The sequence below is a fragment of the Nipponia nippon genome, unplaced genomic scaffold, assembly GCF_047370975.1.
Source record: "Nipponia nippon isolate SJK-2023a ecotype South Korea unplaced genomic scaffold, ASM4737097v1 scaffold_2, whole genome shotgun sequence".
NCBI lineage: Eukaryota > Metazoa > Chordata > Aves > Pelecaniformes > Threskiornithidae > Nipponia > Nipponia nippon.
The window spans coordinates 115,803,344-115,824,399 of NW_028262336.1; the positions used below are offsets into that span (position 1 = coordinate 115,803,344).

At 37.6% G+C, this 21,056-nt stretch overlaps 1 protein-coding gene across 2 annotated transcripts in view; it reads right to left on the reverse strand.

The window, feature by feature from the left end:
* The window catches only part of DYNC2H1 (dynein cytoplasmic 2 heavy chain 1), a 183,624-nt gene that overhangs the window by 31,931 nt on the left and 130,637 nt on the right, over nt 1-21,056 (reverse strand). For both annotated transcript variants that reach the window (XM_087757020.1, XM_087757019.1), the window contains exon 83: nt 9,889-10,005. In XM_087757020.1, coding sequence (XP_087613146.1) covers nt 9,889-10,005 — 117 coding nt within the window. The remainder of the gene's footprint in view (nt 1-9,888; nt 10,006-21,056) is intronic.

The window sequence follows — 21,056 nt, forward strand, 5'->3', positions numbered from 1 at the left end:
TCAAGGAAACTATTACATTATACAACACATTCTTTGTTTAATTCGTAATACTTCATGTGACCTTGTTAGCTTTGAAGTAATTCAGATATCCTCCCTTTTCTGACACTGGATTAAAACTATAATGATACTTTCAGTATTGCCTGTGAGATGTTCAATAAAGGCACCACTCTTCTGAGACAACTCTGCCTACCCAATTACTTCAAAAATACTGGAATTTCTGAAAAATCTTAATTTAGCTGAATCACTTCTTTTAGTATTTGTGTTAATGTGTCAATATAGAAAGCAGAAGTGTACGCAGTATAACAAGATTGTATCGGGCACTATAAACCATGCTGCCAGATATAGCTCTTGCTTTGATAAGACTAGTTCAACCTGGAAACAAATTAAATACAAATAAATAATAAATACAAAATAAATATAATATGTGTAAATCCTAAGTAACTCAGACTCTGAGAGGTACTGCTGCTCTCACACTGACATTTTTATTACTTACTTCCATTCCATTACAGCCACTGAAAATCCAGATTTATTCAATAATTTCAAGAGATGGTATCATTTTGCAAATCTTAATTCATATGCAGCTTATTACATAAATATATTTTAGCATGTGTTCTGAAACTGCCAACCTGACATGTGACAAGATGCTGCACTGAATTCCAGTTATGGAATTTAAACCTTCATTGGAAAATTCTACAACGCACAAATGCAATAAGAAAACCCTAGCCTTTGGGGAAAAAAAAAAACCATTCTCCTGTTTCAATTTCTAGTAATTTATTAAAGGTAAAATCAGATTTTACTTTCTCTGAAGTATCGCTTAAAATAACAAATAGTTTTGACTTTTTTTCAGACGAAATAAACTTCTGAATTGTCACATGGCATCTTGCTTTCCAGAACACACAGGATGTCTGCCTCCATAATCATTCCTAGGCACTGTAACTTTGTCAGAACTTCAAAGTATTTTTCATTTCAAGCTCATACCGCACTCAACTACAAAGAAAAGATATGAGAAAAGCTAAGTGAAAGAGTAATACAGACACTTTGGTTTATGACTAACAGAAAAATGAAGGATAAGGTCTTCCCTCCCACATTACTAAAAAGGTATACAACAAAGTTACTTACTGTTCAAAGTGTAAGAAACATACAGTATTCAGAAATGTTATGATTTGTATTTTGTCTTTGCATGCATCCTGAAATCACAGTACCAGTTTCACTTCATTTTTTCTGAGACCATAATTTGTTGAATATATATATAAAATGTAATGTAAAACTATCACAAGCTAGTTGCTAATTTCTTACTGGAGTATTTAATTGCACAAAAAAGGAAGAACAAAGACATTGCACCTTACAGGCTTTGCTCCGTCTTAGACTGTCTTAATTCATGAAAAACTTACTGGAAGAGCAGGCCTCTAAGTTCCTCAATACTGCCCTTTACATAACAGTCTCCTATGAATTGCATATTCATTTCATCACTCTTTTTAATGCTTTCTCCTGAGAATTTGTTAAAACAACCCATCTGTCATTTTTATAGGAAAATTAAACATGAACACCGATATCAGCTTATACATTTAATGTTCTATTACATTCCCTCAAAATCCATTATGTATATAACTCACATCAGCTTTAAAAATATCCTCATGACCTGCTTGGGAATTAAGATGAAGAACTGCTAAAGTACTGAGTGTTTTTCCTAATCGTAAGAAACTGAAGATAGGTTCTAATCTTTAACATTAAATACTATATTATGCTACCAATATTAAATTAGGTGTATTTTGAGACTTTGATCGTTTTCCCTCTTTTGCTTCTGTACTTGTTACTATCTCAGTACAATATAAGACTTCATATAGTCTCACCTGAGCTGCTCCAGAGCTTTTCTTCATTACCTTCCTAAACTCAAGCTTTTTCAAACTCCAATATGTTCTGAGAATTGCCCCCTCAGAAATGTAACAAATATAATGAAAATAAACTCATATACCTCCACTAGTTCTGCATTTGATTCAAAATTCAATTTTGGCGGTGGTGGTGGGTTTTAGAAACCTCCATTGACCTTCTGATGTACTTTTTTTGCCTCCTCCCTTGAGTCTCTCTGCCTGTTCTTTTAGATATTAGCCTCTCACTGTTTATTACACAAATTTTTCATTATTGAAAATACAAGAAAGAATGGCCCTATATTTCCGCTTCACTGATTTTCCTTGGTGAAAAAAACATTGTTCTTTTGTTAAAGCTGAGGTTCCTAATGTTTTAGATAAAAGAGCAACAACCCATTCATTTTCAAAACTACTTTTGCAATTGTCTTGCAGCATTATGCAACTTCATGAAAATTATTAGTTAGCCTTCAATTTACAAACACAACAAAAGATAAGGCAGAACACAACATGACAGCTTATGATCATATATTCAGCAAAAATAATTTTGAAGCAGTTGCTTCCAAATTTTTATTCTGGGTGGGCCTTCTAACTTCCATGGCGGTACTAAAGGGTTTCCCTGAACCAAGGCAGAAAATGCATCCACCTTACAACAAAAATATAGCATTGATTCCTGTCTCTTTCTACTCATGACAGCCGTCTGGACATGATGAAACACTTATGCAGCCCCACTGTGTCCTGGTATTTTTGTGCTTGTCTGAAACCTGTCATATGATGGGCAGCGCTTGAGTTCCATTGGACAGTTTTCCAACTGATCCAGTTACGTGACAATGAAGTGCTTATATAGGTCCTGATCTACACTCTGTCATGGCATAAGGCTATGTGGGAAGAGAACGGACACCAGGACACAGACTGGTTGAATTACTCTGATGGCCCAGCCCTGGCCAACAGGCTGTAGTGGGCCATCTTTCCATATTAAGGAAGATTTTTTTTTTAATTTGTGTAACATTTGTTTGACAAGTTATTCAGTGATGGCTTCATATTTTTCAGTAAACAGTCTTTCGTGCAAACTTACACTGAGCATCTGAGTATTTAGGGTTTTTTTAACTTAATGGCAGGTTCATAAGAGTTTAATTAATTTGATTAGTGTTAAGCTGTTATTAAATCACGCTGAAAGGCACTGCAGAAGCAATTGTAGGACAATATTCCTCACAAGGGTGTTTTCCAATGGCAAGAATTAAAACATATGTTTTCAAATGAAGCTAATATAGATTAAAATGTCAAGACATTCTGTATTAGTCCAGAACAGCTAAATAGAAAGAGGAAGTTTGCTTGTGTAACTTTCAACACGGGAGTGCACTGATTTGAACCAGATTTTAAGTATCCATTTCATTTAAAGTAAAATTCAATGAAAAATTCCAGAGTCTGGATTCTGGCTGGACTAATAAACTGTGGATGAAGGAGAGGCAGTTTCCATGATTCTATTGTTATGGACAGACAAAGAATAATAAACTCCACAGCTACACTATTTCAGAACGTCTGAATAATTGGTGGCAACATTTAACAGGGCTTTGCAAAATGCATGCCACTGAGAGGAAAAATGAGTCCTGCAAATTACCAGAAATATTTCTGAAAAACCAACAACATAGAAGTCCTCAGTACTGTAGCAATATATAAGAATTATTTCACATTTTAAAATGACTAAAATGAAAAAGCTAAAATTTCCAATGTATATCTGCCATTTTTGCTGTTTGACCACAACGACTGTGATAGCTCTGAAAACTGAGCACAAAGGACTACTATTTACAGAATCACAAAACAGTTGAGGTTGAAAGGAACCTCTGGAGATTGTCTAGTCAAACCCTCTGCTCAAAGCTACAGCAGGTTGCCCAGAACTGTATCCAGTCAGGTTTTCAGTATCTCCCAAGGATGGAGATTCCACAGCCTCTCCAGGCAACCTGTTCCAGTGTTTGACCATCCTCACAGTAAAAAAGTTTTGTCTTATGTTAAAATGGCATTTCTTGTATTTCAGCTTGTGCCCATGGCCTCTCGTCCTGTCACGGGACACCACTGAGGAGAGTCTGGCTCTGTCTCCTTTACTCCTTCCCATCAACTGACACACACTGATAAGATACCCCTAAGCCTTCTCTTCCCCAGGCTGAACAGTCCCTGTTCTCTCATCCTCTCCTCATATGACAGATCCTCTTGTCCCCTAATCACCTTAATGACCCTTGGAAACCCTTGGAAATTGTTTTCAGTATTATTTGCTCAATCACCTTCCCAGGTGAGGCTAACTGACATGTCGTTCTCTGGATCCTCCTTTTTGCCCTTCTTAAAGGAAGGAATGACATTTGCTTTGTTCTAGTCCTCAGGAATCTCCCCCAATCACACCAATCTTTCAAAGATAACTGAGAGTGGTCTCACAACGGCAGCAGCCAGCTCCCTCAGCACTCATGGGTGCATCCCATGAGGGCCTGGGGATTTGTTTATATTCAGTTTGTTTAAATACTGGCCAACTAACCCAATCCTCTTCCACCAAGGGTAAGTCTTCCTTGCTCTGTACTTTCCCACTGCTTTTGGGGACCTGGGCTTGGTGAAGGCCAGACTTACCAGAAAACAGAAGCAAAGAAGGCATTTAGTACTTCAGCCTTCTCCTTGTCCTTTGTGGCCAAGTCCTCATTTCCATTCAGTAGTGGTCCTACACTTTTCCTGATCTTCATTTTGTTGCTGATGTACCTCTGTAAAAACCTTTCCTGTTGCTCTTGTGATGGGTGAACAGCACTGTACCTGCTGCTAAGTTACAGGCTGTAAAGTTGACTCCAACCCAGCCATACCCGGTTGTGGTGGGTTGACCTTGGCTGCCTGCCAGGTGCCCACCAACCCACTCTCTCACTCCCCTCCACAGCAGCACAGGGGGAGAAAATAAGATGAAAAATCTTGTCGGTCAAGATAAAGGCAGTTTAATGACAAAAAAAAAAAAAAAAAAAAAAAAAAGTAAAGGTCACATGCAGAAGCAAAGCAAAACCACAGGAGATTTATTTTCTACTTCCTATCAGCAGGTGATGCCCAGCCAATTCCTGGGAAGCAGGGCTTCAGTACGGATAACAGTTGTTTTGGAAGATAAGTGCCTTAATAACGAATGCCTGCCCCCTTCTCTTAGCTTTTATTGCTGAGCATGATGCCACATGGTATGGAATATCCCTTCAGTCAGCTTGGGTCAGCTGTCCCAGCTGTGTCCCCTCCCAACCTCTTGCTACCCCCAGCCTACTGGCTTTAGTCAGAGGTGGGAGGTTGGGAAGACAGCCTTGATGCTGTGCAAGCACTGCTCGGTAATAGCTAAAACATTAGTGTCTTATCAGCACAGTTCTAGCCACAAGTGCAAAGCACAGCACTGTATCAGCTGCTATAAGGAAAGTTAACTCCATCCCAGCCAGACCCAGTACACCAGTACAGCCCTTCACATCCTTCACCAGATTCAACTCTAGATATGCTCTGGTTTCCCTAACCCCATTCCTGCATGCTCAGTGTCTCTATATTCCATATTCCTCCCATGTCAGCTGTCCCTGCTTCATTCTCTTCTACTTTTTTTTTTATGTTTGAGTTTTGCCAGGAGCTCCTTGCTCATCCATTCAGGACTCCTGCTGCCATTACTTGACTTTCTGCATTTTGAGATTGACCACTGAGCTTAGAGGAGGTATTCCTTGAAAAGCAAACAGCTCTCCAGGACTGCTCTCGAGGACAGTGTCGCATGGGATTCTTCCAAGCAGATTCCTGAATTGGCCAACGTCTACTTTCCTGAAGTCTAGGGTTGTGTCATGGTTTAACCCCAGCCAGCAACTAAGCACCACACAGCTGCTTGCACTTTCTTGTTTATATGGACACACTTTAGATGGTCCCCCTTCAGCTTTGTTTTGTTGATTTTGTTGATGATGTTTACAGACATACTTTGCCTACCAAGCTGGTCAGCTACTTCCTCACATAGTTTTTGGTCATCCTCTCCCTACCCTGTATTTCTATTTTAAAACTCTCCTCACCAAGTTGGCCAGCCTATTGGCCTCACTTAGTCAGGTGGACCCTTTCTCTTTCAAGCAGGCAACCATCAATCCTCAAAAAGCGTTTCATGGTCATAAAAACCAAAACCCTGTTGCTGACACCAGCTGTGCAACCAGTTGTAGGACCCGTCCACTCCTCCTCATGTCCCTCACCTTCACTGTAAGGATCAAAAAGAAAAACCACCTAGGCCCCTATGCCCTTAACCATCACCCCCAGACCCAGGTAGTCATGCTTCATATGCTCCAGGTTACCCCTGGCAGTATGATTGGGGCCTATGTGGAAAAGCATCAAGGGGTAATAATAGTCTGAGGGCCAGACAAGCCTTGGCAGTCTTTCCACAACGTCCCAGATCTGAGCCCCTGGCAAGCAGCAAACTTCCCTAGATAACAGGTCAGGTCAGAAGATGGGAGCATCCTCCCCACAGCAGGGAGTTGTCAGCTACTGTTCCTTACCTCCTGGTGCTTCTGTGTGGATCAGGTTTACTTGGCTTGGGAGCTTCACTGGACAGAGGTCCCAGCCCCTTGTCAGCTATGAGGGCAGTAAATCTGTTCTATAAGTGTAAATTTTGAGGTGGAGCAGAAGCCTTCCTCCTGGTGCCAGAAGTCCCAAGTTTCCAGCCTTTGCCATCCTGAAAGCCTTCACTTCCAATCTCAACAGGCACAGACTCTACCTGCACCTCCTTCAGGAAAGATGGGGGCTTGGCTCTTCAAGCTACAGTGTCTCAGAAAAGATCCGGCTGATCTATTTCTGATGCTGCAAAGGCCACTGACCTCCCCTCACAGCTCCTTAATTTGGTGATGAAGATCCTCAACAAGCATACAGCTCCTGCAGGTTAGAAGACCACCTCCTGCTGTCCCAGCCTCAGGAAGAGGCACTAGGCACTCCCTACAGCTTGAGATATGCAGAGCTGCATCCTCCTTCTGGACCTCTGACTCAAAGTTCTCACCTTAGAAGGTCCATTGCTCCAACAGCAGCTGGGGACCGTGCACTGTGGCACATCACCACCACTGCTGAGAAGGTGTATCCTCTACTGAGCAAAGTTGCTGGTCTTCTGTAAGCTCTTCTGCACAAACTGCTGTGCCAACTGCTGTGTGCATTTGCTGCCTCTGTTAGCTGCACTCAATACTATTGATTGAAAGATTACAATTTGCACTCATGAAAAAATATTAATATTATTTTACACACTTCAGTCTGGTATAATTCTTCAGTGGGCACATCACGAAGAAGTTAAATAGTCCATGTATAGATTTGTGAGATGTTGGCCAATATTAGGTAAAATTCTTGTTTTATCACTGATTTCTGAAATTCACTAACCATATAAATTCTATTGACATTCTGTCAATTTAACTGCATTTTATACTCTAAATTATTTAGATTTATATTTGTAGGATGAAACACATTCAGTCCAGAGAAATACCCAGTCAAATGCTGTCTACTATTTTATCTGAACTTGGACAATAGGTTACAAAACACAAAAGTGATCACCATATGATATTGAGAGTATACAGATAAAAATAAGTCCACACTTAAAGATTATGATCAATTATTCCAGTGTAAATTCTACAGACCAAACGTATGTCAAGTGGTAAATTCTGTTATGCTTCAGAATCATCAGTATTTAGAGGTACAAGAACTATTTTCAAGGTATTTGTAAGATAATCCTTTTTGAGTTAATCCTTGATTTACATACTCAGCACTAGAATAAAAATGTTTAAAAACATAGTTAATCTTTGTCTACATATTAACAAGCTTCTGAGCCTTTTTTGCCTCTGGAATGAGAAGTAGCTTATTTTAAAAACAGCTTTGAATTTATAAATACATCAGCTTGATTCAATTCAGATCTATAATGGACACTTCATGAGTTTCAGTAGTTTGAAACAGATATTCAACCATTATTTCCAACTACCCTTAGTGACAAGTACATTTGACAGGTAAAAGACTAATATTTGCTTCTTGTAAATAAAATGGAAGGTATTGTCAGCATCTATCCCACCTGCCTCTACTTTATTACTATCTGTATCCAACAGATAAAAGAAAGAAGATAATAATAATAGTAACAACAACAACAACAACCACTACCACCGCCACCTCATGGAGTTCAACAAGGTCAACTGCAAGGTTCTGCACCTGGGTCAGGGCAATCCCCAATATCAATACCACCTGGGGGATGAATGGATTGAGAGCAGCCCTGCAGAGACTGGGGATACTGGTGGATGAAAAATTGTACATGAGCCAGCAATGTGTGCTTGCAGCCCAGAAAGCCAATCATATCCTGGGCTGCCTAAAAAGAATCACAGCCAGCAGGTTGAAGGAGGTGATTCTTCCCCTCCGTTCCACTCTCCTGAGACCCCATCTGGAGTACTGTATCCCAGATGGTCCAGAAGAGGGCCATGAAAATGATGAGAGAGCTGCAACACCTCTCTTATAAAAAAGACTGAGAGAGTTGGGGTTCAGCCTGGAGAAGAAAAGGCTCTGGGGAGACCTTACTGCGGCCTTTCCATACTTAAAGGAGGCTTATAAGAAAGATGGAGAAAGACTTTATACCAGGGCCTGTAGTGAAAGGACAAGAGACAATAGTTTTAAACTGAAAGAGGGCAGATTTATGCTGGATATAAGGAAGAATTTTTTTAGGATCAGGGTGGTGAGACACTGGGCACGTTATTCAGAGAAGTTGTGGATGCCCCATCCCTGGAAGCGTTCAAGGTCAGGTTGGATGGGGCTTTGAGCAACCTGGTCTAGTGAAAGATGTCCCTGTCCATGTCAGGAGGTTGGACTAGGTGATCTTTAAAGGTGCCTTCCAACCCAAGCCATTCTATGATTCTATAATAAAAGAGTCTGCAGCTAAATGTAAATGCTTCCAAAACTGAGAGGGAAAAAGGTTTTTTACAGACTTCAGGAATAAATAGTTTTCGTGATTGTACTTTTTCATAACTGTGAAATCATTTTAGCTCATATTCTCTGCCCATTCATGCATAAATAAAATAATGTATGGTTATTAACTTAAGCAGATATTAAACTATTTTCTTCATTCCAATTCCCAGGTCTTTATTTAAAACTTCTGAAAACAAACATGATGCCTTCATTGAGCTATCAATAAAGAATCTTCAAAAGGTAAATAAATTAATCTGCTAACATCATAAAAATGCTAGAAAATCAAAGAAAGTTCAAGATAATACAGGAGTCTTTTTTTAAGATATTATGAGCAGTAAAGATGTAGGTCAAATGCAGATGCATATGGTGACTCTCCAAATACTGGAGAGAACACAGAAATATTGCATAATTCATCTTCCCATATTTAAGCAGAAAAATAGACAAGCAGAAAAAAATACAAGGCCTGCATCAGGTCCAGCTTCCCTTGTCAAAGAGCTCTCAGGCTTGATTACCTCCACCTGGGTGACTAAGACCATCAAGGACCATAGCCACCAGCAGTGACTACATAGCTTCACCTTCATGGTACCATATACTCACCACTAATTTATTACTCAAGTTTTAAAGAATAAGTGCTTTGAATTGCAGTGCTAATGATTAATAATGATAAAGAACTAACCATTAGAAATGTGTGCTGTTAATGAGCATTACTGTAGTGCAGTTTTGTTTTACTGTTTAAAACTGGCCTCATTTATCAGTCTTGCAAACACTACAATCAAAATCTCTAATTTTCTGATTGCATATGTATACATATATGCAACAGTTTCACCTGAGCTCTTGCAAGGAAGGTTTGCAGGCCTAAAGGTATATTTAACTCTAGTCAGTAAGATACAATGGAAGGTGTCATATTGAAATATACTGCTATCCCACATGCAGACTTCATAGCTTATTACATACATGTAACATTGTACTTTCCACCTCAAATGCATTTAATTTCCTTTTTCACCTCTTATGTTTCAATATTCAAGATAATTCCTTAGACCTTACTTTTAATGTAGTTACTGGGAAAAAAAAAGTTGTCTTTTCAAATTAGCTACTTTCCTACCTGATTGAGTTTCTTCCACAGGTTGAGAACAGGAGAAAGTTCAGTAGACCATATTTCTCTGTCAAATTTGCAGCCAGCAGTTACTGACCTGCTCAGGATTCGAAGCTGTGAAATGACCTGAGTGATGAGAATACAAATGCAAATCTTGAATAAGGATAAACAAACTTCTTTTAGTACAAAAAATGCGATACGATTTATCTCCGATTTATCTATGGACTATACTTTTCTGCATACTTAATTACTAACCATGATCTATTCAAAACACAAACAATACCCATATCATAATATACAACATACTTGAGTCTCATTCATATTAAGCCAAAACAAACAAACAAATCCATATTTTTCTTATCACAGTCATTGTCTTTGTTCAACTATAATTTAAAAAGTATTGAGGTGCAGAATTCATTAAAAAGCCTCTTTTCCACAAAATCTACGAACAAAACTCAAGGTCTGCCTTTAACTAGGCTCCATCTGTAATTAAAAAAAAAAAAGAAACAAAACCCCAGAATATGTTACTAAATACATATAGTACCTATAAGGCATCAAAACTCCAAGAGAATTACAATCAATTCATTTTGATCTCCCACGGGTTTCTTTCTTACTTAGTTACTTATGCTACCTCAAATTATTTAAATGCATATTTATTATTTTAAAGAAAGCAAGCAAGCAATTCAAAGTGTAACTGCAAAACTTTCAGAAAGAAGGGGAGCTCCCAGTTCATCAGGTCCAACTGCCCTTCATTGTTAGCAACCTGGTAATTCCACACATAAACTGATCAAATATATGTATAGATTTATAAAGAAAGAATACTGAAGTTGAACTTCTTCGGTGGTATTGCAGTCTGTCCCTTAAACTGCATATAAACCCCCTGGTATCTGTAGGTATTTTAGCTAAATTTCAGTTGTTTTTCACAGTGCGTTTTTTACAAGACATGTTAGAGAACTTACTAATTCTCTCCTGTGTTGCTTGACTTTAAAGAATTAAATTTGATAATAAAAAATTTATTAATCATTCAGAAGGACTGGACTATTTAATTGTGAGACAGAAGGAGGCAGGAAGTCAAGCTGCTTCTGCTGGGTTTTGACTTATTTTCTATTCTTGAAAGATGTGCAATGATGTAGTGTTTTCTTTTGTTTTTCATTTTCTTTCGCTGAAGCAAACAGCAGCTTCTTATTTATCAGCTTTGATAGGGACTATGAAGGACTACAAGATGATAATACACTGAACCATTATTTTAACTTTTATAACATTTACTATGATTTTATTCTTATATTAAATGGCTTGCAAGACATAAAACGAAAGATAAATATATATAAAGTATACATATATAAAATCTATCTCTATAACATATAAACCTATATTTAGAAACAAGTTTAAAAATACTTTTAATTAAGCTAAAATAGTATTCTTTTTCATGAAAAGCTCACTTCTTAACATGTTAATTCTGAAAAAAATCTTTTTTTAGTTCCCTCAGAAATGGCAATATAATCTGTTGTCCTAGAGAATTATGCATACTCTGTGATACCAGATCTCAGAAATTGTGAAAATAGGATTTTTTTTCTCTGTTATATTAAAGGAATTAAAGTGAAATTAAATCCACATCCTAAAAAACACTATTAGTTGATAAAAGTCATAGCCCATTATAATAAAGCACTTCAGTCATGATCCTGTAACTTGTTTGCCAAGAGGAACTACATGCATACCTAATGAATATCTGGAGGAAGCATCTTACTGTACTAAATCCTTTTATCTAGCGTGAAGTAAACTGGCAGAAAGGAAGGTAAGGAGAAGTTGCAGTCAAGGGAAAGGAGTAGCTGGAGTGAACAGAGCTTTGCCTAGGAACAGGTTACGAGCCAGCTTACAGGCAGAGACCAGAGGACAGACCAACATGGGTGGTGCTTTAGTAGGTGTGTGCTACAGACTCCTTGATCCAAGAAAGCAGATGAATTATTCTTCTGACAGCTTGAAGGAGCCAACAATCACAGGCCTTAATACCCACGGGAGACTTCAACCCAGTATCTGCCATGAGGGCAATATGACAGGGCTCAAGGAATGCAGGAGATTTCTACAATTTGTTGAAGACAATTTCTTCAATGCAGGCAATCGATTAGCCAACCAGCGGAGATGCTCTGTTGAATCTGTTGCACATATACAATGAAGAACTGGTAGAAGGTGTGAAGGACAAGGGCAGCCTTGGCTGCACCAACCATGAGAATGCAGAGTTTAAAATCCTGAGAGAAGATAGCAAAGCAAGTAGTACAATCACAACCCTGAGCCTCAGGAGAGCAGACTGTAGCTTAGTCAGGGATCTTCTTGGCAGGATCTGATGGGTAACTGCACTGGAGAGCAGAGGAGTCCAGGAGAGTTGGTTAAACTTCAAGAGCAAATTCCTCAAAGCACAAGAACAGTCCTTTCTGATAAGCTTGACAAGCAAGCCAAAGAACAAGCATGGCAGGAGATCAATCTGGATGAAGAGGAAGCTCCTAATGATCTCAAATGCAAAAAAGATATTCCATAGAAGATGGGAGCAGGGATGGACTACCCATGAGGGTATAAAGACATTGCTCATTTGTTTTAGGGTGGAGTGAGGAAAGCCAAATCTCAGCTGGGTTTGAAACTAGCAATGGATGTGAAGGCCTGCAAGAAGGGCTTCTGCAAGTATTCTGGCAGCTAAAGGCAGGAAAAGAAAATATTAGCCACTGCTCAGTATAGCTTGTTATGGAAAACACCATTTCATCCTCTCATTCTTATAACTTGATTTTAAACTTTAATAATTCTTTGCATGCTCCAGCTGTTGTGTATAGCAGAAAAGATTCTTATTTAATTTAGCAAAAAATTATTTTCTCTGATTAATGTTTTGATCATAGTATCTTTATAATTCCTGTTATTCTTCCTCCTTTTCACTCTGCACTCATCCAAATGTTCTGACAAGCAATACAGATAATAAACACACATTTGTGCCTTCCAGATATCATTCTTTTAGCTATAGTTTTGGCTCTGATGATTTGTTTTTGGATAGTTGCCTGACATCATTTGCAAAGAAATAAAACGTTTACATCAAATATACTTTACTGGTAATTCAGTATGCAGTACTGCATATAAACTTGTATATTTATACTATAAAGCTGCAGGAAGTTTATATGATTGCTTTGTGAATATGGGGGATTGAAAATATTATTATATTCTTTTTGAAGTGACTTCATAGGTATAAACACTTAGCTCCATATAGCTGACATGAATTTGAGAAGTAGTGACTCCAAGATCAAGTAATTAAAAGTACTTTCTAACTCGAGTGTATAGGGCTAGCTGTCTATTTTTAATTATCTAATTATAGAATTTGTCTACGTAATTTAAATAGGAAATACACTATCTATCCATTATTTCAATCTTTGTTCTTCAGTGCAACTACATCTCTTTCTGCTTTGTAGTACAAAAATATTGGGATATGATTGTCAAAAGTTAAGCACTTAAATGAAACATATTCAATCAAAAGAAATCAAGTTTTAAGTCTCAGTGTTCTATAGTACTGTATCATACAATGATCTTTATCAAATATTCATGGAAATTCTTTAATTCTTTCCAGTTCATACCATTTCTTCTCTTGTGTATAACAGGTATGATGGTAGCATAGCTTACTACTGAAGTTTCCATGACAGCACGCTGTTTTCAATTGACTATAATTTAAAAAAAAAAAAAAAATTAATGGGTTGTGCTGAAACTTTAGATACTGGTGGCTGTTTCAGCCTGAATATTTTTTGAAAATTTTAGCCTAGAACAGTCATTCACCTTCAAGAATATGTTTTAGTCATGTCAAAATACTCAAGCTGACCTCATCTTTGAACTGATTCAGCATCCCAAACTTTTGCTAAGGGATTGCAAATGTGATGGACATTTTTTTGTGTGCCATTTTTTACATCCATGAAATCTCTTGAAATTTAGTAAAGAATTAGAGATTGTAAAATAATAACTCATATTACTGCTTAAGTATGATGACAAGTTTAATTTTAGAACTTGAATGGCATTTTATTCTCACAAATCACAGTGAAGTTTCTTACAGTGCTGACCAGTCTATGCTACTTCAAATCATCTGAAGCCTGAGAAAAGGTTTACTCAGTACTCTCAAATTAGTCACTTTCTGAATGTTACACAAATGAAAAGGGAAATTGATTTTTTTATAGGATCACAGAATAATTCAGGTTGGAAAAGACCTCAGGAGGTCTCTAGTCTAATCTCCTGCTTGAAGCAGGGCTAAGATCAGACCAGATTGCTCAGGGCTTTATCCAACCTGGTCTTGAAAAATCCCAAATACAGAGACTGCACAACCTCTCTGGATGACCTGTTCCACTGCTTTACTGTCCTAATGATGAAAAAGTTTCCCCTAATATCCAGTCTGGATCTTTCTTGTTTCAGCCTATGTCCTGTAAATACAAGAGTAAAATGCACAGATTGGGACAAAGAATGTGTTAAGATTGGGAATGACCTGAATAAAATCAGGAGTGGGATGCATTTCCCTATTAGAATTATCAGGGGTATCACAAAAGTCTCCCAGGTTATGTGGTATGTTTGCAGTCACTCCACGGAACTGTTTTCACCTCCAGGCAAGAGAAACAAGTTTGGAGTTGGAAGGGAAACTGGATTTAAAAAGAAAGAGGAATATCAGGAATACATTCCTGGGGGCCATATGAAATACAAAAATGGCTCTGTAAGGCAGCAGGACAGGAATGAGAACACGGACTGGATGAGTACCTTGGAGACCTTGATTCAGCTGACAAATGGAATATGATTAGGAATCTGTATTTAGGGAGACAAAATAACTTTTGGGTTGAGAAAGGGCACTATACATAGTCACTTAAATCAAATTTAAGACAGACAAGTACAAATTCACCCCACCTACCTTTAGGCACTTACTTAAAGCTTACTTAAAACTTACTTAAATTACAAAGATTACCACCTTAGCCTGCCTACATAATCAATAGACAGATCTTAAGTGGGTTAAACTGTCGTTCAGAAGTCTCTCCTACTGAGTAGACAGGAAAACTAAGTTCCTTACATAGGTACCTCAGACACATAGGTCTTTGTTGTGGAAATTAGAATGAGGATTTTCATTTCCTGGAAACCCAACTTAAAAAGTCAACAAGAATTCAGCTCCTCTCACTACACTATATATATCTTACCATCAGGTCAACTTATAATCAACTTCAGATACTTATTCTAGGATGAGATTAATCGTGCCTTAAACACGATACTTCTATGACCACAAAGAGAGACTAAGAGTGACTAGCACAGATGCAGACATCTAGGTCTGTTGAATCATATCCTTTGCACTCTAGTTTGGAAAGGTACCAAGCAGTTATGTATGTACTTATAATACTAAGAAAACTGAAAATCTAATCAGAGTTGTATACAACAGGGTACTCAAAATAAGAGTACTTTTAAAATACCTAACCTTTGAATGCTCACCTTTGTTACCTCAACATAGTCTTTTAATATATTATACACTAAAAGCTCTTATATGTTGTGCTGTTCCAGGCCAAATACACACCTAAATATTTTGAAAAAATGATAAGACTGAAAAAATCTGCAGGAAAACAGTACCATCACTGAAAATATGAGAAGTACGGAAAGAAAGGTAACCAAAATACAAAAGCAATAACCAATAATGGTCTGTTTAAAGAGGGCTAAGAAGATTATTCAGAACTTGTAGAATTCAGTCTTTGTAGAAGCTGCCTGTTTTAAGTAAAGTAAACTAATCAAAACAGTATTTATATTAAAAAATTCAATAGAGTAATTTATTTGTGAACAGTGCATCTAATAACTATGAACGGCATACAGAAACTGTTACTGAATGTTTTTTCCATTCTTAGTGGAAAGTTCATATACTATGGTTTTTTGCATTGTCAGCACAGAAAAATATAAGTTGCATATATTAATAAAGGTGAGGCAGTCAAACTTAAAATGTCAATATTTATTTACCTAGTTATTAAAGTAATTGTGCATCTCAGTTTTTTCACCTATCGCGTACTTTATGTGTTTCTGTGGATATATGCTGTTATGATATTGACCGACACATTACAGTAAAACCCCCACACATTTAGAGAAATTAAGAGCGATAATGAACAGAATGGAAAGCAATAAAGACAATGAATGAGGCAATGTGGCTTCATATGGAACTACTAGAAAGTCATGTTAGACCTGAAAATTAAAATAAAAATTCATGGAAAAATAAAAATGAGGAAATGTCAAGATTTTAACTTTTCCTTCCATGGAACTTTGAGAAAAAAAAGATTTGTAGGAACACAAAATCTATTTCTGTTCTTTAGTCATGCACAAGAGGAGGAAAAGGTCTTGCCTTCAGTAATTCACAGCTATTGCAAAAACTGCTACTTCACAAATACAATATATAACAAACACAGGTTTATATCTAAGTCTTGTATTTGTTTCATAAGCAATCTATCCTACAAATCATACAACAAAATCAAATTTTACACACAGTATTACCATTTGAAAAAGAGGAAAGAATAAACCGAAAAATATATTGTGAAATTCTGTCACTGAATTAAAAAAAACAATCCAGGATCAATCATTTCTGAACTAAATATGATTACTGTTCTAAGAGTACAAAACAGAAAAGATTTGCTAGTCAGATAACTGCTATTTTTTTAAGACTATGGAACAGATAGAAGGATTTTTATTTTTGTACAAAAAGCTAACAAACTCCTCTCAGTAAACCTATAGACAATGCCAAAGCAGATACTCTGCTGCCATCTACCAGTTTTAAAAGGATGTAGTCTTAGAACAGAAACCACTTCTATGTTTCCTTTCTCTGAATGAAGCAATATATCCCTTTACACAGCTGTTCAAGGACATATTTCTGTTTTTACAAGACTTTACAGTTCAAACTAAAATATGACGTTTATAACATAGTCACTTTGGTAAATATTGGGAAAGTAGTAACTCACTGCAATGCAACTATGTCTTCATTGTGTCAAGAGAGGGAACAGGTTTCAGTCTGATATGCCTTCTGACAGAACTACATGCTTCCATACTGTACCTCGTAGTTTGGCTGCAGTAATCCATATTGCTGTGAAAGTAGCCTAAGATCAAGCTGCCAATGAAACCTCTCTGACTTTCAGTCTCCCTGTGTCCCTTACCTCTCTGCAAGAACAGGGTCCATGGAGGTTGTTAGGAGGAGGGTACTTTAATGGAATTCACAACCAAATCATTCATACTGCATGTGGATGAGTGAGAAACAGTGTAGGTCTATGCTTTCTCTTTTGTTGTTCCCTCAAGATCATCTCAAAGCTGCTCGTTCACTCAATAAGTAGGACTGGACTCATTACAGAGATTCATGCCTTCTTAAAATACAAAGCAAATGAGGGAAGACATTGACACCTCCTATATCTTCTTTTATACAGAAGAGGATCATATACCTTTGATGCCAGGAAGATCCTCTGTAGAGCAGGGGTTCAGTGGAGGAGGAAAGAAAATCAGCAGGATGCTGCAGATGGACAGCACAAGCCCACTACTGACCCAGACAGTATTCCAGTTGCACCTTCTCCCAGGGAATAACTAAGAGCTTTACTTTGTAGAGGTCCCCATACTACCTGGAGAACACGACGCTCAAAGGAAGGCCAGAAGAGGTGGTTGAACTTAGCTAATTACACACCCTGAAAAAATGTAAGAAAACTGGAAAATTGTAGCCTAGAAACAGAAAATATGCAGAATAGCAATATATTGTCATATACATAGCACCAATCCTACGGCAATTAATAAGGCTACTTGAAGGACTCCATTGATTCACTGCGATGGTAAAGGGCTGTGTTTCTCATTAGAGCACAGTACTGTGGCTTCCACTCCGTTATGTGGCACAGCACATTTCTTTTCTGCAGCACCATGGGTATATAGAAAACACTCCCCATATTTTAAAAATTCTTATTACGTACTCAAATTGTTCAATTGCAGGGTAATAATAAATACAGTTTGCCATTACTCATCAATTTCTGCTACAGCCTATTAGTCACGTATTTGTGATGTGGGATGCATTTAATAAATGTCAGCAATTATATGCTCTGCACAGCTGAATCAAGGGTTGTATAAATGCTAAATTATTTTAAGAAAATAGATTTATGTTCATCCTGACATCTATAGCAATAACATAACAAGTTCAAGAATAATTTCAATTGCATGCTTTTCAATAATTATACCCATATTACTCTATGTGACATGATTAGAATTATGGGGGAGCAGTAGATATAAAATTAGGTACCAGTGCTCAGAGTCCTGTTAAAGAGCTAGATTTTGAAAGAAAATTCAGTCTGGTGATGAACACACAAGAAGCTACGCTATCATTATATTACAATTGCACCTTGAAAAATAACCACACACCAGAGCCCCACTATTCTATATGCAGCAGGAACACTGCAGTCAGATGTGTGACTGTAATATCGGGTAGACATACTCACCCTAACTCTGCTTTAGCTGACTTGGGTAATAACAGCAGTGGAGACTTGGTGTATAATATCAAGCATGATCATCCAGCAATCTAAGAGTTTCGGGTGTCCTTGTACACCCTCCCCTACACATGCTGTCTCAGTTGCTGTCATTAACAAGGTAAAAACCAGCAGTGGAACATACTACATTCATAGATCTGACTACAGTTTTAGGAAGACAGAGAGCAGTTTTAATCTAAGCAAACAAGATACGCAAGGAATGGTGGGAAGAGGTACAGAATCAGCCAGTGACTGTCTGAAATAAGAGCGGGTCAACAACAGAGTTGAAAAAAAGAACCCAAGGATAAAATGCTGTTACTGAAGCCAATGAAATCATTCCAATTATATTTAATGAGGCAAGATTCACTTCATGTTTCCTGACCCTCGTTCATACCTTGCTTGTCTTACTAGACTGCCCTACAGTTTTCCATTACTATTTTACTATTCATTTTAACTCAGCAAGTATTCATCACAAAATAAAAAAAAAAAAACTATGAAAAAAAGATAATTAGGTTTTGCTACAAAATTTCTAAGTTTCAAGCACAGACAAAATAGCAACAGTAATTATTTTAAATGAGTACTATATTTAGCAGCTATCCTAAGGTATGATGAGCTATTCCTTTTGACTTCTAATGGATTTCATTAAAGAAATTGTTTCTCTTTAAGCAATCACATCTATAAAAAGAATGCATTTAGTATGAGGTTTCTGTGCTAGTATAATTTATGTGGAGTATACAGTTAGGCAACATGCTTTTTGCCTGATTTTGTAAACCTGACTTTTTGTTCAGATATCATAATTTACTTAAGTCATCCGGATGTAACGTGTGAATACTATTTCTGTATAAATTTCTGTTAGAACAAAGTCTTAAGTTTTCAAATGATTCAGCTGCCATTCATGACAAGTATGAAATTTCATGGTATGAATACATGAAAATAAGTATGAAATACAGATACAGGTCTTTCTACACACATTTAAATACTCTCTATAACAATGTGCATTCTAGTCCTGTACAGATCCAAATTGATAGTTATAACAGTGATCTGCAAGATGAGATTTTTACTTAGTATGAGAAATAAAACACACAAGCTTTATAGTATGTCAAAGAAATGCATCAACATTTTTTTCATCGGAATTGTATCTTAAAAGCTTGAATAAATTTCATGAAAGACCTGCTGGCTCATAAAATTTTAACTCAAATTAAGAGTTACCTTTCAGTCACAGAAGCCCTTTTAATACCATTATTTGTAACCGTATATCTTTATAGTTCAAAATGTATGTGAAAAAGCTGTATTATTAATGATGACATTACTGAAGAAAATTTCTGAAGTGCTGGTTAACAGTCAACATTGCCAATGCAGGCAGGAATTATTATTTATATTTATATATATGTTGGATAGGCATGAGGTACACTGAAGAATTAAGATTTTGGACTTTAGGAAAGCAAACACTGGTTTATTCAGGGAACAGTTAGCAGAATCCCATGAGAAGTAGGCATAAGGGAGAGGGAAAACTGGAGACGGTATAGTGGACAGCACATTAATTTCAACTGATTAAAAAGGGGAATAAAGGAGTATTTTTGAGTGAGCTTCAAACAAATCACTTCACTGTGCAGAAAGACCAGGATTTTCAGCAGAATGACTGTTGGGTAAGCAGGGAGTGTCTCAATGGATTAAAAGACCAAAAAACCGAACATATAAGAAGCAAAATCAAGGACAGAGTAAGAAAGAAGATAAAAGCACTGCTTGGGCATTTCAGGATGAAATTAGAAAACCCCAGCCCAGCTGGAGATAAGACTAGCAAGGAATATTAAGGGTGAAATGGGTTTCAACACATATGCAAAAGTTTAAAGAAAACATGGGGCATTTGACGAATGGAAGAGAATATAAGTGAGGGATGGTACATGAATGCCTGAAGTATTTAATGGCCTCTGTGTATGGTTTAGGAAGGAAAGGAGCAGCTAACAATGGGAGAGAAACAGTCTACTTAGAGAACATGAACATACTCATACATGAACATGAAGTTAAACCCATTTGGATTTGGTCACGAGTGGTATTCCCCAGGGCTTAGTATTGCAGCCAGTTCTGTTTAACATCTTTATCAATGATCTGGATGAGGGGATTGAGTACATCCTCAGTAAGTTTGCAGATGACACCAAGTTGGGCAGGAGTGTTGATCTGCCTGAAGGTAGGAAGGCCCTACAGAGGGACCTGGACAGGCTGGCTGGATGGGCCGAGGCTAACTGTATGAGGTTCAACAAGTCTCAGTGACAGGTCCTGCACCTGGGACACAACAACCCCATGCAATGCTACAGGCTTGGGGAAGAGTGGCTAGAAAGCTGCCCAGTGGAAAAGGACCTAGGGTGTTGGTCGACAGCTGGCTGAATATGAACCAGTAGTGTGCCCAGGTGGCCAAGAAGGCCAACAACATCCTGGCTTGCATCAGAAATAGTGTGGCCAGCAGGACTAGGGAAGTGATCAGCCCTTTGTACTCAGTACTAGTAAGACCACACCTCAAATACTGTGTTCAGTTTTGGGCCCATCACTACAAGAAGGACATCGAGATGCTGGAGCATGTCCAAAGGACAACAAAGCTGGTGAAGAGTCTAGAGCACAAGTCTTACAAGGACTGGCTGAGGGAACTGGCGTTGTTTAGTCTGGAGAAGAGGAGGCTGAGGG